The sequence below is a fragment of the Piliocolobus tephrosceles genome, chromosome 5 (genome assembly GCF_002776525.5).
Source record: "Piliocolobus tephrosceles isolate RC106 chromosome 5, ASM277652v3, whole genome shotgun sequence".
NCBI classification, from domain to species: Eukaryota; Metazoa; Chordata; class Mammalia; order Primates; family Cercopithecidae; genus Piliocolobus; species Piliocolobus tephrosceles.
Genome location: NC_045438.1, coordinates 83,164,780 through 83,181,016, shown reverse-complemented (window position 1 = coordinate 83,181,016; position 16,237 = coordinate 83,164,780). Strand labels below are relative to the sequence as shown.

Below are 16,237 nucleotides of genomic sequence, written 5' to 3'. Positions count from 1 at the left end.
TGTGTAAATTTTTATCTTTCAGTCAGTGGGATTGTATTTAACTCCATTTGGACTGAAATGGAAGTTTTTCACTTTTTGTTTTGTCCTGCTAACTAGATTTTAAATTTCCTATTTTAAAAAATTTCCTTAATTACTTTCACAATATTTTATTTATTTTTTTAGAGACAGGGTTTTGCTCTGTCTCCCTGCCTGGAGTGCAGTGGTGTGATCACGGCTCGATGCAGCCTTGACCTCCTGGGCTCAAGTAGTCCTCCTGCCTCAGTGTCCAAAGTAGCTGGGACTACAGGCATGTGCCCCCATGCCCAGCTGAAGCTAATTTTTCTATTCTTTGTAGAGACGGGGTCTCACTGTATTGTCCAGGCTGGTCTTGAACTCCTGGGCTCAAGTGATCCTCCCATCTCAGCCTCCCAAAGTGCTGGGATTACAGGTGGGAGCCACTGTGCCTGGGCTCCCACTGTTTAATACTCCCACTTAAACAGAGTATTGAAGCTTGCAAATCAAGAAAAATGAAAAAGCTGAACAATTCTCTATTCTCCACTCCCCATTATAGATATAAGGTATAGTTGTATGGTTGAACACTTCATATAAGTTAACCTCACTTAGACATGGGTTTGATTCTCAAAGAGATTCCATTATCTTCGTTCATTTCTCACGGCCAAGGCCTGCCTGCCAGCCAAGTAGCCTACAAATGCCTGTGTTTCATCACAATAGGCACCGAGTGTGTACAGAGCTATAAATGCTACTTGAAGAAACCCACTAAACTCACCAATAAGGATCTGTTCATTGTTTTTGAAGTAAACTAGAGGGCTTTCGTAAAATACTCTGGTCTCAAGAAAAGTAAGGATATTTCCTTCTATGTAAATACTAATACTTGAAATAATTGAAAGGAAATAGATTGAAATTAAATTTAGAATATGGAATTGAAAACACATCCACTTATTTTAAGAGTTGTGATAATACTGAAGTGAGCTAAATGGTTTTACTTTTAACATTGTTGACATGTGCATTGGAGAATGTACTTTCTTATTACTGCAGGTACTGAAATTTCCCATACATAGCAAGCCCTGAAATTCAGTTGTAGCAATTTTCTTGATAACATCAAAATGAAATTGTTCTTTCTATACATGGATTATTGTGATTGTTATTTTAGCCACACACGGTACTGGGCTCCATGGTTCTGAAGGAGGAGATGCAGGCACAGGACTGGGTTATGTCAGGGACTCTCCACGTTCAAAAAACTCATCATACAAATAGCTGATGGACTGACATTTTAAAAAATAAAACAAGCTGAACTTTCACCACAGATAGTTTGAGAAGCTCTGGTCTAAAATGTTTCCTACAATGTAATAGGTGCTTTGTATGACTTGACGAATATATGAATAAATAAATGAATGAATTAATTAAAATATACCAATGATCAGTTAAAATATTTCCTTATAGCAATGTTTATGTATTGTGTATGACGGTTTGGTTGTCCAGTATTTATTATCTGTAATAAGGTGAATGAACCTTGAGTCAAGAGTCTTTCACTTAAGGCTGGGCATGATGACTCACGCCTGTAATCCCAGCACTTTGGGAGGCTGAGGTGGGCATATCACGTGAGGTCAGGAGTTCAAGACCAGCATGGCCAACATGATGAAACCCCATGTCTACTAAAAATACACACACACACAAAAAAAATTAGCCAAGCGTGGTGACAGGCGCCTATAATCGCAGCTACTCAGGAGGCTGAGGCAGGAGAATCGCTTGAACCTGGGAGGCAGAGGTTGCAGTGAGCTGAGATTGTACCACTGCACTCCAGCCTGGGTGACAGAGCAACACTCTGTCTCAAAAAAAAAAAAAAAGTGTCTTTCACTTATTAACTATGTTATCTGCATGTTGTTCCATCAGCCTCTATTGGCTTTTAGAATTTCCTCATTCAGGTTCAAATGAAACAGAATGTGAAAGTATTTTTTGTAAAACTGGATTTACAAATGTGAGGTTTCATTGTCACTAAAATATAAGCCATTTTTTATTCTAAGATCTAGCATCACCACCCTTCCCTATAAAGTATGAATTATGAAGGCAACTAGAGAATAGCGAAACTCCAGTTCTCTACTGCCTAACACATCTGGATGATGCCCACATTGTATCACAGCGATAAAAATCCTTCAGAATCCTACAGCGCCTTCTGAATACCAGGCAGAGAATACATTATGTTTGATATGGTTTTAGTCAAATATATTTTAACTCTTTAAAAATTAATTATTCAAGCCAGGCACGGTGGCTCATGCCTGTAATTCCAGCACTTTGGGAGGCTGAGGCAGAGAAAGATTGCTTGAGGTCAGGAATTTTACTTGAGACCAGACTGGGCAATATAGTGAGATCCTGTCTCTTCAAAAAATTTTAAAAATTAAAAAAATACATTCAATATGGCCACATGGTATCTGCCCATTAACCGGACAATATTATTAACCAAATCTTCCTATTCATGCCAGTAAAATGTATTAAGTACTATAGATGCTCAGATAGATTATGTGGTTTTCTCCAAAATTATCCTTCAAAAAAGAGTGAGTTGCTTTATATTTGGGTCCTTACTAAGGTCATACTACAGAGCTCTCTGTCAATTACATAACTTTGACAGAAAAAGTAATGCCTTAAAAAAACACATTAGAATGGACATTATTCAATTAATGCTAGTTTTAGATACTCAAAGTGGTCACCGGGAATTGCCAGAAAAATAGCAAAGACATTTAACATGAATTTAATCACTGATTCCTCACAATCACTGGTGTGACTATCAATGTAAATAAGTCTTTTAAATCTCACTTTAAAAAACAATGCTGCACGTGATTATGTAGTAAAAATCAAGAATAAACATCTAAAAGATGCATTATACTATTAAGCAAATTGATAATTTCCATTGGCATCTGTTATTGAATGAACTGGGTCTCCCTATGGCCCACAAATTCATATATTGAAGCCCTAACTCCCAACATAGCTGTATTTGAAGATAGGCCTTTACAAAGGTTTAATTACAAAGGTTTAACCTTTACAAAGGTTAAATCAGGTCATTAGCATGGGCTCTATTCCAATATGACCACTGTCTTTATAAGAAGAAGAAATTAGGACATACACATATACAGAGGAAAGACCATGTGAAGACACAGTGAGAAAACAGTCATCTACAAGCCAGGGAGAGAGGCTTCCAGGGAAACCAAGCCTGCCAACACCTTGGTCTTGGACTTCAGCCTCCAAAACTGTGAGAAAATAAATTTCTGTTGTTTAAGCCACCCAGTCTGTGGTACTTCGCTATGGCAACTTTAGCACACTGATAGAGTATACCATAGGCTGCTTCAAATGGTGGAGTACCCTGTACAAATAGACGCAAGTTCAGATGGTGTGCCCTCGATACATTCCAGCTGACTCACAGTGGCCCTAGTGATCACGAGGAAGAAAACAGCAGCAAAGATGTCTATAAAGAGTTTGATTGCAATTGTTCTATAAAATAATCATGGAAAAAAGCAGTGTTTTTAAAATAACATTTTTAAATATCAAAAGTTAACATTTAGGGGTAGGTGCGATGGCTCACGCCTATAATCCCAGCACTTTGGGAGGCTGAGGTGGGAGCAGTGATTGAGCTCAGGAGTTTGAGACCAGCCTGGGCAATATAATGAGACCTTGTCTCTACAAAAACTTTAAAAAATTAGCTGAGTGTGGTGGAGCACGCCTGTAGCCCAGCTATGCAGGAGGCTGAGGTGGGAGAACCACTTGAGCCTGGGAGGTAGAGGTTGTAGTGAGCTGAGACGGCACCACTGCACTCCAGCCTGGGTGACAGAGTGAGACCCTGTCTCAAAAAAGTAAAATGAGAATACAACATTTAAAGAGTTAAAATTTAACTATTTCATCTAAATCCCTTTAAGTTTATTCAAGTTTGCCAAAAAAACTTTCTTTTGGCGAGTTTTCATTGGAGATAATGGGAGATTACATTATAATTAGGGTTTAGGCAAATAGGCTTTTACAAATCAGTATACAGTCCTGCATATGTAGAAATACAATATTTAGTACTGGTGATGAGTCAAATTAACTTTGAAATGAAAATGTCATTATTGTGTATATAATTCACTTTATTAAAGTGAGTTTCAAATAAAACAAATGCTGTTTGGGTAAGTTTGGTAGGGGTTGATCTATATAGTAGATATATAATATAAATAACTGTTTTTCAATGATACATCAAATTAGAACCCTCTCCTTTACCCCATGCCCTGACATCAGTTGCCATTGGGCCATCCTTCTGCCTGGTATCTGGGCTGTGTGGTCTCGTTGATGGCAGTTTTCTGGTTCATGGAAAATGCTGGCATTTTGAGTATAAATGCAGATGTCCAGTGACGTCTTCCCATTTATTTTGCTTTCTGATGTTCTTTTTCTCTTCAGAAACCATGTGAGTATTTCTCATTCTAATGAGTTACAAGTAGTCCCAAATAATGTATATCCTTGAAATGTTTATGCAGAAGAAATCATTCTCTACCCAAGTTCCTCAGTGAAGATATCATATCACTGAGAAAGGACTTCTCTTTGAACAAGGACATGCTCCAAGAAGATACATGAAGTGGTGATTATATAAAAAGGGAACATTTAAACACAAATTTTCTAGCCTAGTTACCTCTATGACACAACAGACAAAATGCATGTGTGTACCCTTATCTTCAAAGTGTCCCTACCAGGGAAACTTTTACCAAAATCAGAAGCAATTGCACCAATCTAAAGAGTTTTTCTTGTGAAGGAGTAAAACCTGTGAACCACAGCACATAAAGAAAAAGAATGTGAATATTATCATTGCCTTTTATTAAAATAAACATGCGGAGGCAGAGTCGCATACAAAATAGGTAATAGGTTATAAACTGAAGCATGAGTTTCTGTCAAAGTGAGGATTTAGGTGCATGTGAATTTCATGCAAATGGCCTTTAGGTGCTTCCAAGTCCATCTAGCCTGAAGAATGTAATGACACTCGAGGAAAATAAATTATTCATGTGAATAGCATCAAGGGTCTAACGGGCGGAACTAAATGTGCCCACAACACTGGTAGTGTGCTTTTCCAGGGGATCTGGGTAACAACTAACATCAATCACTACAGAGTCATAATCCTGCAGCACCTAATATAATGCTCTATATTCAATAGATGGTTAATAAGTACAAATTAAACCAGTAAGTGTCTTGTCAATGTAGCTTTGCAAAGCTGCAGAAGGGACAGTGAAAACATGGGTGCGTCCGGGAACTTTTTTTTTAACCATACCCTTAAATTCTTTTTCATTATCCAGTTATTTCTGTAGTGCATGTCATGGAAATGTGAAATTTATAGAATTATAAGCATCTAGGAGAAAATAGACCAGTATATTAAATTGAATAAAATGTATGCCGCTGGAAAGATGATCCTGGAGTATTTATCAATGGCGTGGGTGTCGATTCTCATGCTCACGTAGCTGCTTCTCTGACTTTTCCTCTGTGGGGAGCTCCTCTCTGAGGCCAGGGTCAGCTGCACCATCATCCTGTCAGGCTTCTCTCCATTCTCTGGCATGTAGTTGTCCAGATCGTTCACCTCCCCGTCACTGTAGTTGCCATCCAGCATCACAGTGCGGGGCGGAGGTAATCCACTGGTGCAGGGAAGCTGCAAACACAGCAAACACACATTGGGGTGTGAGCTCAGCACCATCTCTCAGAAGCCCTTCAAAAGGAACTGCACAGTGGAGGGTGTTACCTTTTTCTGGTTTCTGGTATTCCCAGTTTGGGAAGAGGGTAAGTATCCTTTTTTTTTTTTTTTTTTTTTTTTTTTTTGAGACTTGAGTTTCGCTCTTATTGCCCAGGCTGGAGTGCAATGGCACAATCAATCTCAGGTCACTGCAACCTCTGCCTCTGGGGTTCAAGCGATTCTCCTGCCTCAACCTCCCAAGTAGCTAGGATTACAGACACACACCACCATGCCAGACGGATTTTTTGTATTTTTAGTAGAGACGGGGTTTCATCATGTTGGCCAGGCTGGTTTCAAACTCCTGCTCTCAGGTGATCCACCCACCCCAGCCTCCCAAAGTGCTGGAATTACAGGCATGAGTCACTGAGCCCAGCCTGGTATCCATTTTTGCTGATCTAACATCTGCATACTGACTCTTAGGAAATATCACAATGCCATACCAAAGACCAACAAGAATGCTCATGATTCATAGATCACCCTGTTCTCCATGAGCTCATAAGCTGTTATGAGCCCTTGATGAAAATGTTTACAGATGACATTATTACAAGTGTGTGCATGAACATGTGCATTTGCCATGGGGATGGGGATTGGCATTGTGGGGATAGATGACTGCAATATAGTTAGAGTTTGCTTGGGGAGATAACCACTGAGCTGCACACTGCAGGAGGAAAGGAGAGTCAGGTGGAAGATAACCTGGGGAAAGGTGGAGGATGCATGAGGTTACATATGAAGAAAGATTTCCTAGAATGAGAAAGTTCTTCCCCGGACAGTTCTTTTATTACACCTTTATGTTCATAAATAATTTGTTCCACCATGTTAAATTGTCATTTATTTTTCTCCTGGGATTCCCTCACTAAACTATGAACAACACCAAGAAGTTCCCTAACGCTTAACTAAGACGTGGTCCAATATGTGGTAAGTGCAAAATAAATGTTTCAATGAATGAAAGATGTCACCCAAAGTAAATTTCACAATGACTTGAAATACACCAATTTGTTTGCTCTTCACAACAACCCTGTGAAGTAGGCACAGGAGAAGGTTTCATGACCCTGCTTTACAGGGGAGGTCTGCCCTGTCTGCGGTTCCAGAACTAGATCAGGCTCCATCCTGACCAGACACTATAAGCGCATGGCAAAGTCACCTTCTCCCGCAGCTTCTGTTCCTTCCTCTCCTGCACGGTGGTCAGGTAGTTGACGGCCGCGTACTCCAGCACCGACAGGAACACGAACACAAAGCTGACCCAGAGGTAGATGTCCACGGCCTTGATGTAGGAGACACGTGGCATGGAGGCGTTCACGCCCGTGATGATGGTGGACATGGTCAGCACCGTTGTGATACCTGCAAACACAAGAGTGAGAAACAAGTGTTTGCTTGTCTTTCACCAAACATGGGATGGTTTCATGCCTCTGCTCATTTGTCCCTGCTGCTCCCTCAACCTAGAATGTCGCCATCCCTTCTCCACTGTCTAGCAAACACCTACACATCTTTCAAGATTTAGCTTTTCATGAAGCTTTTCCTGTTCCTCTCCCCCTGCATCCCTACCCTTTCACCCCTCTGCATACCCTGTGTATTCATCATAGCATCTGTGCCACTATTCTTCTGCAAAGAACCCTAGACATTTTGACATTAAAATATTTGTTTCAATTCAAGTTTTACAAAACAAGAGGTTGCATGTATGAACAGGTATATATGTTTCTTAAAACTACTGCTCCATCAAGGGGAAAAAGCCCATAAGGTTTATTTTAATATCATGTCCTGGCTCTTGGTGTGCAGTCCTGTTGTCCTGAGCCTGTGTCGACAGCTGCCAGGGCACCCCCAGCAGCCACCACCATGCTGGACCTAGCTGCCCATTCAGCATTGTTCACTTGAGGATTCATGGGTCAATTTCACTAAGGATAACAACATTAACTTCATTTATAGGAAACAGATTTTAAAACTAGAGTGTTTATCTATTTAGCACAGTAACTGTTCAAGCTATGGAACAACTGTTGGAGGACAAGGCATCTGTCCATGGAAATTTGCCCAGGATTTCAAATTAAGCTCAGAACATTTGTTTGGCAAACATCAAATCACAGGGGATTGGGGTCATCTTAAGGGCCAGCTCCAATCCAGTTTCACTAAAATCTGGTGGGTCACATTCTCCCCTGCAGCCCCTGAACTGTCTGAGCAGTGGTGGTGTGTATAAATGGGTACAATATTTAAGGTGAGAAAAAGAGCTGATGGCAAATAGCCATAAGCGGAATGCTTATAGAGAAGAGATTCTCAGACTTGAGTGCATAGAATAATTACTGGGAGAGCCTGTAAAAAATGCAGGTTCCTGGTCCTCCCTCAGAGATTCTCATTCTATAGATGCAGATGAGACCCAGAACCCTTCGTTTTTAACAATTTCCCACAAAGATTCTATCACAAAGAGCCCTTGAGCTACCATTTGAGAAACACTGTTGTAGGATATGATTCATTTTGCAGGTGAGCAAAGAAGGCACCTAAAGACCAGGCTCACCCACCCTGGAACACGGCTTCCACAAGACTAAAGGGGGTCTGTTTGGATGGGCACCTGCAGAGTCCTGGAAAGCATTTTGCTACATAGATTCCTAATTACGGGATTTTACCTATAAATAAATAACTCTTGAGTTTTTTCAAATCATAATGCCAAAAGGGGTACAGAATCAATTTGAAAAGAATGGTTTTATCTGGAAGGAATTGTTAATACCTATATTTGCAGATGCTTGGAATATGCACTTGAGATATTCCTTACCTAAGGGGACTCTGGCAGGCACAGCTCTGCGGTCGATCCAGAAGGACACCCAGGACAGCATGACCATTAGGGTGGCCGGGAAATAAGTTTGGAGCAAGAAGAAGAAGATGTGGCGACGCAACGTGAAGTTAATGTACAGACGGTTGTACCAGCCTGGGGGACACAGGAATAAAAGACAGTACACATCATGGCTCCTTCATAAAACACATTTTATTCAGGAAATCGTAAGTGCCTTATACACTCCAATGGACTCTTGGACCATATCTTTATAAGGTGAAAGTGAGAGAAATCATGGAACAAAGTGATTACACAGCAACACATACCACCTGGGTGAATGTGTTTCGAGAAAACTTTGGCCCTTGTCCTATTTACAAAGGGAACCCCTTGAAAAGATCATTTAAATTTTTTTCTTTTTTTAAGACAGGGCCTCGCTCTGTCACCAGGCTGGAGTGCAGTGGTGCAATCTTGGCTCACAGCAGCCTCGAACTCCTGGGTACAAGCAATCCTCCTAACTCAGCCTCCCAAGTAGCTGGTACCACTACACCGAGTGAATTTTTAAATTTTTTTGGTAGAGACTGGGTCTTGCTATGTTCACCAGGCTGGTCTCAAACTCCTGGCTTCAAGTGATCCACCCACTTCAGCCTCCCAAAATGCTGAGATTACAGGTATGAACCACCATCATGCCTGGGTCATTTAAACTCCTGTTACTGCCATTACCTGGTCTAGGGTTCAGCAACCTCACTATCACCTGGGAGCTTGTTATAAATGCAGATACCTGGGCCCCAACCCAAACCTACTTAATTGGACGTCCATTGAACAGTATTCTTGGCTAGGCGCGGTGGCTCATGCCTGTAATCCCAGCACTTTGGGAGGCCGGGTGGGAGGATCGCTTGAGCTCAGGAGTTCGAGTTTACAGTGAGCTATGATCGCCCCACTGCACTCCAGCTTGAGCCACAGAGTGAGACCCTGTCTCTATTAGGAAAAAAACAAATATGTATATGTGTATATATATATGTATATATATATATGTATATGTATATTTATTATTTGTTCATAATTCACATGCACGTCAAAGTTTGAGAAGCACCGATTTAAACAATCTCTTTAGATTCCTTAAGGGGAGAAATGTGCTTTAAGTTAAAAAAGAAAGTTAAATACAACATTGTATTTAGGAACACAGTGAACGATCACAGGTCCAGCTACATTTTAGCTCTTCTTTTGTATCCTTACAAGGAAAACATATGCATGGAGGAGTTGAAGAGAAAGGGAGGATGATGGGAAAAGAAAAAGGAAAAGGTCTTATATGCATGAGATGCTTAGGACTGAAAATAAAATGGACGGGGCCTTGGCAATATGAACTTGGAAACTTGGCATCCCAGGTCATTATAACGCATGGGACATGCCTCTGGTTACCAGCAAGCTACTGCAGAGGGATTGTCAGAATGCTGAGGGTCAAAAGAACAGGGTTCCCCCAAGGAACCAATACTTTTGGGGTGATGGATACAGGAGATAATATGTGCTGGGTTGCAGTGCTATGTTGGTTCTCCCTCTTACAGATTAGAAAGGCCATGGGGTATTTAAAAAGAATGTGCTTCCCTGTGCAGTCAGTTGCACAAATTTTAGCCATAGAAACTGCATGAAGATTTGAGCAAAATCATCCTGAAAGGTGACTGGTCAAAAAAGAGACAAGAAGCACAATTCACAGTTACAAAGATATGAAATCAACCTGAGTGTCCATCAACAGATGAATGGATAAAGAGAATATGGTATATACACACCATGGAATACCACTCTCCCATTAAAAAATAAAGATGAAATAATGTCTTTTGCAGTAACTTGGATGGAACTGGAGGCCATTATTCTAGGTGAAATAACTCAGGAATTGAAAAGCAGATACCACATGTTCTCACTTACAAGTGGGAGCTAAGCTATGGGAACACAAAGGCATACAGAGTGGTATAGTGGACACTGGAGACTCAGAAGCGGGGAGGGTGGGAGGAGAGTGAGGGATGAAAAACTACCTATTGGGTACAATGTACACCACTCAGGTGACAGATGTACTAAAATCCTAGACTTCAGCCGGGCACGGTGGTTCACACCTGTAATCCCAGCACTTTGAGAGGCTGAGGCGGGTGAATCATTTGAGGTCAAAAGTTCGAGACCAGCCTGGTCAACATGGTGAAACCCCAACCCTACTAAAAATACAAAAATTAGCCAGCCTTGATAGTGGGCGCCTGTAATCCCAGCTACTCGGGAGGCTGAGGCAGGAGAATTGCGTGAACCTGGGAGGCAGAGGTTGCAGTGAGTCCAGACCTGGCCATTGCACTCCAGCCTGGGCAACAGAGTGAGACTCCGTCTCAAAATAAAACAAAACAAAACAAAACAAAACAAAACAAAACAAACAAAATCCTAGACTTCACCACTATACAATTCATTGATGTAATCAAAACCCACTAGTATTCCCATTAGTATCCCTAAAACTATTGAAAAAAAATTTTTTTTTTTTTTAAAGACAAGAAATGGAGCGAGTTAACCTCAGCTACTTTAGTGCAGGCAAATTCCCAGGAGAGAGGTCACAGAGCATGCCCTCAGGCAACAGGAGAGGGTGAGCCTGTCCCGACCCTTGGTTCAAAAAGGAACAACTGGGTCCACAGGGGACTGCACTGAGACTTAGAAGGGAGTCACCAGGAGGGACTGTGCAGGCAGCATAGCAAGAGCAGACTGGTCAAGAGTGGAGTGACCCCACGGGGCTGGCTGGAGCAGGGAGAACGTAAATTGAAAACGACAGACCTGAATTATACTTGTTTCTTGCTGTCAAGGAGGGGGCTCAGATCGGCATATCATGGCTGAGATGCCTACTAAGCTGGCAATGTGATTGTCTCAAATAAACCCGCTCACGCGGCTTATGTTTTCAGTCCTTACTAATTTTTTAGGTTATTACTCTGATGCATTGGTGGTATCAAAAAAATCACTTCCACCCACTGCTTGCTACCCACTAGATTTCACTTAGGATTTCTGTCTTTAGTTTCTTTTCTTTTCTTTTTTTTTTGAGACAGGGTCTCACTCTGTCGCCCAGGCTGGAGTGCAGTGGCATGATCTCGGCTCACTGTAACCTCAAACTCCAGGGCTCAAGGGATCTCCCACCTTAGCCTTCCGGGTAGCTGGGACTACAGGCGTGTGCCACCATGCTTGGCTAATTTTTGTATTTTTAGTAGAGACTGAGTTTCACCATGTTGGCCAGGCTGGTCTTGAACTCCTAAGCTCAAGCGATCCATCCACCTTGGCCTCCTAAAGTGCTGGGACATGAGCCACTGCACCCTGCCTCTGTCTTTAGTTTCAAATATAAGTGACACTGCTCAATTGATGACCAATTCAAACCTTTCCTGTAATAGAGGGTGAACCTCTGAGACCAAGCTGAAGCCTGCCCTGACTCTCAGCCCTCACTCCACACTTACCTGTGCTGCTGTAGAAAGCCAGTTTGGTGGTAGTGTGGAATTCTTGAATGAGGAACTGGGAGAGTGAGATCCGTTCATCTGTCTTTAAGGAGTCGTTGCCTTTTTTCCAGTACAGCATGAGGTCATCTTCTGTATAGGCATCTGAAAAGACAGGGGCCAGCGTCAGACACAAGGTGGTGGCAAGACAGGATGGTCTGTGGGGCTATGTGGAAGCTGTGCCCTGACCTCCCACACCGATACTGGGATTGTAACATGATAGTTTGAAAAACAAACCACAGTCTAAATAAAGCAAAACAATATCCAAAAAGACAAATTTAATTATCTCCACTCTTCCAAAAGTCATCAGAGCAAAGTTCTCAAGCCCAAATGCTCATAATTCCTGCAAAAGCTTCACCCTACAATTCGGCCTGCCATTTATTAGGTTCAATCAAATGAAACTGCTATTTTTGTAAGTTAGAAATGGTTAAATATTGGCAAAATTTCACATGGCTCAGCCTTACAAACAGGGAGTAATTTAGCCTTTTCCTTTCTTCTTTCAAAGTGTGGCGACTCACCAATTGATGGCAAGTACCTGTAAACACTATCAGGTAATAAAGGCTGCATTTTAGCAAGAAAAGACCCACAAAGAGACGGGAGTGGAACAAGTCCCTCCTCTGTAGGACTCCAGTTACTCCTACTCAGGGTAAAGTCGAAGTGAATCCATGATCATCACCCTTTCTGGTGCTACCACTTCCCCTTCCCTCACCTGCTTCCGGTGAACTCCAAGTGAACAAACCTACCTCCAGCCTGAGCATAACTGAGGAAAAGCCTCATGGCACTGCCAGTCCAGTCCGCTCATGTGTAAACAATTCCTTCCACGACTCCCTGGCACTATTTTATTCCTGTTTTCTAACACTTGACCTGTGTGATGGTCAGTTTCATGAGTCAACTTGGCTTGGCTATGGTACCCCATTATGCAATCAAACAGTAATCTGTAAAAATGTTTTGCAGGTGTGACTAATATCTACAACCAGTGGACTTTAAAGGGGATTTTCCTGGATAATCTGGGGGGCCCTGATTCCATCAGGTGAAAGGACTTAGGGGCAGAGCTGAGGCTTCCTGGAAGAAGAAATCCCACCTGTGGACTGTGGCATCCGCTCCTGCCCCAGAGTGCCCCTCCTGCACTCCCGATGGCCTGGCCCGCAGATGTGGGACTCTTAGCCAGCCCCCACAATCCCGCTAGCCACTTCCTTGCAATACATCTCTACTCTGTATATCCTACTGGTTCTGTTTATTTGGTGGAGCCATGACCGATACAACCTGAAAAAAGGCTACATTCCAGATGGAGGCAGAAGCTGCCCAGGCATAGTGGGGAAAACTAAGTTCTGGAGACAATGAACTCAGTATTTCAGTCTGGCTCTGCCACCGAGCTCTGTCCCTCCTTTGTAAAATGATGATAACCTGCTCATCAGGCTCTTGTGAGGGTTGCATGACAAGGCAGAGGTAAAGCCATTGTGCAATAAGCAGCCGCTCCCTTGGTCCTGGGTTTTGTTACACCCTTTCCCCACATTCAATGCCCTAGGCAGCTGTCCCTTTGGCCCCAGTGGTGTGTGATGTCAACATCCCTGCACTCCTTGGTCCCAGGTGATTGGAGCCAGGGGACACCTGATCCAGTGCCACAAGCCCAGGCTGGCTTACAAAGTGCGCTGGACCAGTGAGAACCCTCACTAGGGCTTTGACAGTGCCAGCATTCAGGGGGAGTGTAGGAGTCAAAGGGTGAAGTGAATCCATGATCATTACCCTTTCTGGTGCTACCATTTCCCCTTCCCTCACCTGCTTCCGGTGAACTCCAAGTAAGCAAACCTACCTCCAGCCTGAGCATAATTGGCAGGGAGGAGAAAGGAGCGGACATGCAGAGGGACAGAGATGCATGTGGATCATTTTACACAGCTTCAGCCTGGCTCTTTCTGTGGCCTGGTTTCTGGGGTGTGTGTGTGTGTTCGTGTGTTGCGTTAAAATACACATAACATAAAATTTACCATCTTAACCATTCTTTACTGTAACTTCAGTGGTATTGCACTACATTCTTAGTGTTGTATTTATGATGCTTGATAAATATAATGAAAATTATACTACATAAATACAACCATTCTTATGGTTGGACATACCATTTGCCAATGTATATTCTCCCATTCGTGGGTTGCATTTACTCTGTTGATAATGTTTTGATGCACAGCATTTTTAAATTTTCATGTAGTATTTATGTTGTACTACATTACTACATAAATACAACCATTATGATGGTCATACCACCACCCATCTCTGGAACGCTTTTCATCTTCCCAAACTGAAGCTCCATACCCATTTAACAATAACCCCTCATTCCTGCTTCCCCTCCCCCCAGCCTCTGGCAACCACCATTCTACTTTCTGTCTATAATTTTGACTCTGCTAAGTACCTCTTAAAAGTGAAATCATACAGTATTTGTCTTTTGCGATTGGCGGATTTCACTTAGCACACTGCCCTCAAGTTTCATTCATGCTGTAGCATGTATCAGAAACCCTTGTTTTTTAAGGCTGAACATTCTTCCACTGTATGCAGATACTACATTCTGTGTATCCATTCATCCAATGATGGACACTTGGGTTGTTTTCATGTTTTAGCAATTGTGAATAAAACTGCTATAAATATGAGTATACAAGTACCTTTTCAAGACCCTGCTTTCAATTATTTTGGTTATATACCCAGAAATGGATTTGTTGGATCATATGTTCTTAATTTTTTTTTTTTTTTTTTTGAGACAGGGCTCTTGCTTTCTCACCCAGGCTGGAGTGCAGTGGTACAATCATAGCTCACTGCAGCCTCAGGCTCTTGGGCTCCAGTGATTCTCCTGCTTCAGCCTCCCGAGTAGCAGGGACCACAGGTACCAGCCACCATGCCTGGCACATTTTTGTATTTTTTGTAGAGACAGGGTCTTATATGTTTCCGTGGCTGGTCTTCAACTTCTGGACTCAAGTGATCCTCTAACCCTGGCCACCCACAGTGCTGGGATTACAGGTGTGAGCAACTGTGCCCAGCCATTGTTTTAATTTTTTGAGGAGCTGTTTTCCCCAGTGGCTGCACCATTATACATTCCTACCCACAAAGCATAAGGGTTCTAATTTATTCACATCCTCCCCAGCATTGTTTTCTGTTTTGTTGACAGTATTCATCCCAGTAAATGTAATTCATTGTAGTTTTGGTTTGCATTTTCCTAATGATTAGTGATGTTGAACATCTTTTCATGTGCTTCTTGGTCATTTGTATACCTTCTTTGGAGAAATGTCTATTCAAGTCTTTTGTCCATTTTTTAAAAGCAGATTGTTTTGTTGTTGTTGTTGAGTTTTAGTTGTTCTCTTTATATTCCGGATATCAATCTTAATCAGATAGATGATTTATCAATATATTCTCCCATTTGTGGGTTGCCTTTTTACTCTGTTGATAATGTCGATGCTAAAAATTAACAATCTTCATGTAGTCCAATTTGCGTATTTTTTCTTTTGTCACCTGTGCCTATGGTGTCAAGGGGCCTGGTTTTTAGCTTTTCCAGGATGTCTGTGTGTGTGCAAGCTTCCTGAAGTCGCTGGTCATGCTTAAGAGTCTCATCCACCACAAGAACTCACAGTGGCAGTTCCCTAGGGCAACTGTTGTCAAACTTGTTTTGGCCAGGAAATCTTTTCTTCAGCAGAAATTACATTCAGAAGAGCAATAAAACATATCAAAAATGAGCTCTCTGGATGAACTCGTGTGTGTGTGTGTGTGTGTGTGTGTTGGGCAAAGGGCTTAGAAGGAGACCCACATTCGCTTATCCCTCTCCTTCCCCTCCCCAAGCAGTTACCCTGATTCAATAGAACAAAGTTTAAAACCATTGCCACAGGGCAATAAAAAGACCAGTTACGGCAATGAAGATTTTAGTTTCAAATTTGTTCCCGATATTTAAAATTACCCTAGACCTAGCTTCAATCTAACACATTACTTTAAAAGTATAGTCATGAAGGCTGAGCGCGGTGGCTCACGCCTGTAATCCCAGCACTTTGGGAGGCTGAGGCAGGTGGATCACAAGGTCAGCCATTCGAGACCAGCCTGACCAACATGGTGAAACTCCATGTCTACTAAAAATACAAAAAATTAGCCAGGCGTGGTGGCAGACACCTGTAATCCCAGCTACTCGGGAGGCTGAGGCAGGAGAATCACTTGAACCTGGGAGGCAGAGGTTGCAGTGAGCAGAGATCGCACCACTGCACTCCTGCCCAGGCGACAGTGTGAGACTCCATCTCCAAAAAA

The 16,237-nt window shown here is 42.2% G+C and overlaps 1 protein-coding gene across 5 annotated transcripts in view; it reads right to left on the bottom strand.

Annotated features, from left to right (window-relative positions):
* Positions 1–4,088: 4,088 nt before the first annotated feature.
* Positions 4,089–16,237, bottom strand: part of GABRR1 (gamma-aminobutyric acid type A receptor subunit rho1) — a 52,663-nt gene continuing 40,514 nt past the window's right edge. For 4 of the 5 annotated variants that reach the window (XM_023205275.2, XM_023205273.2, XM_023205272.2 and 1 more), the window contains 4 exons: positions 11,936–12,076; positions 8,481–8,633; positions 6,867–7,063; positions 4,089–5,644 (listed from right to left, as the gene is read on the bottom strand). In XM_023205275.2, coding sequence (XP_023061043.1) covers positions 5,351–5,644; positions 6,867–7,063; positions 8,481–8,633; positions 11,936–12,076 — 785 coding nt within the window. In that variant the 3' untranslated portion in view covers positions 4,089–5,350. The remainder of the gene's footprint in view (positions 5,645–6,866; positions 7,064–8,480; positions 8,634–11,935; positions 12,077–16,237) is intronic. The other variant, XM_023205271.2, reaches the window with a different exon arrangement.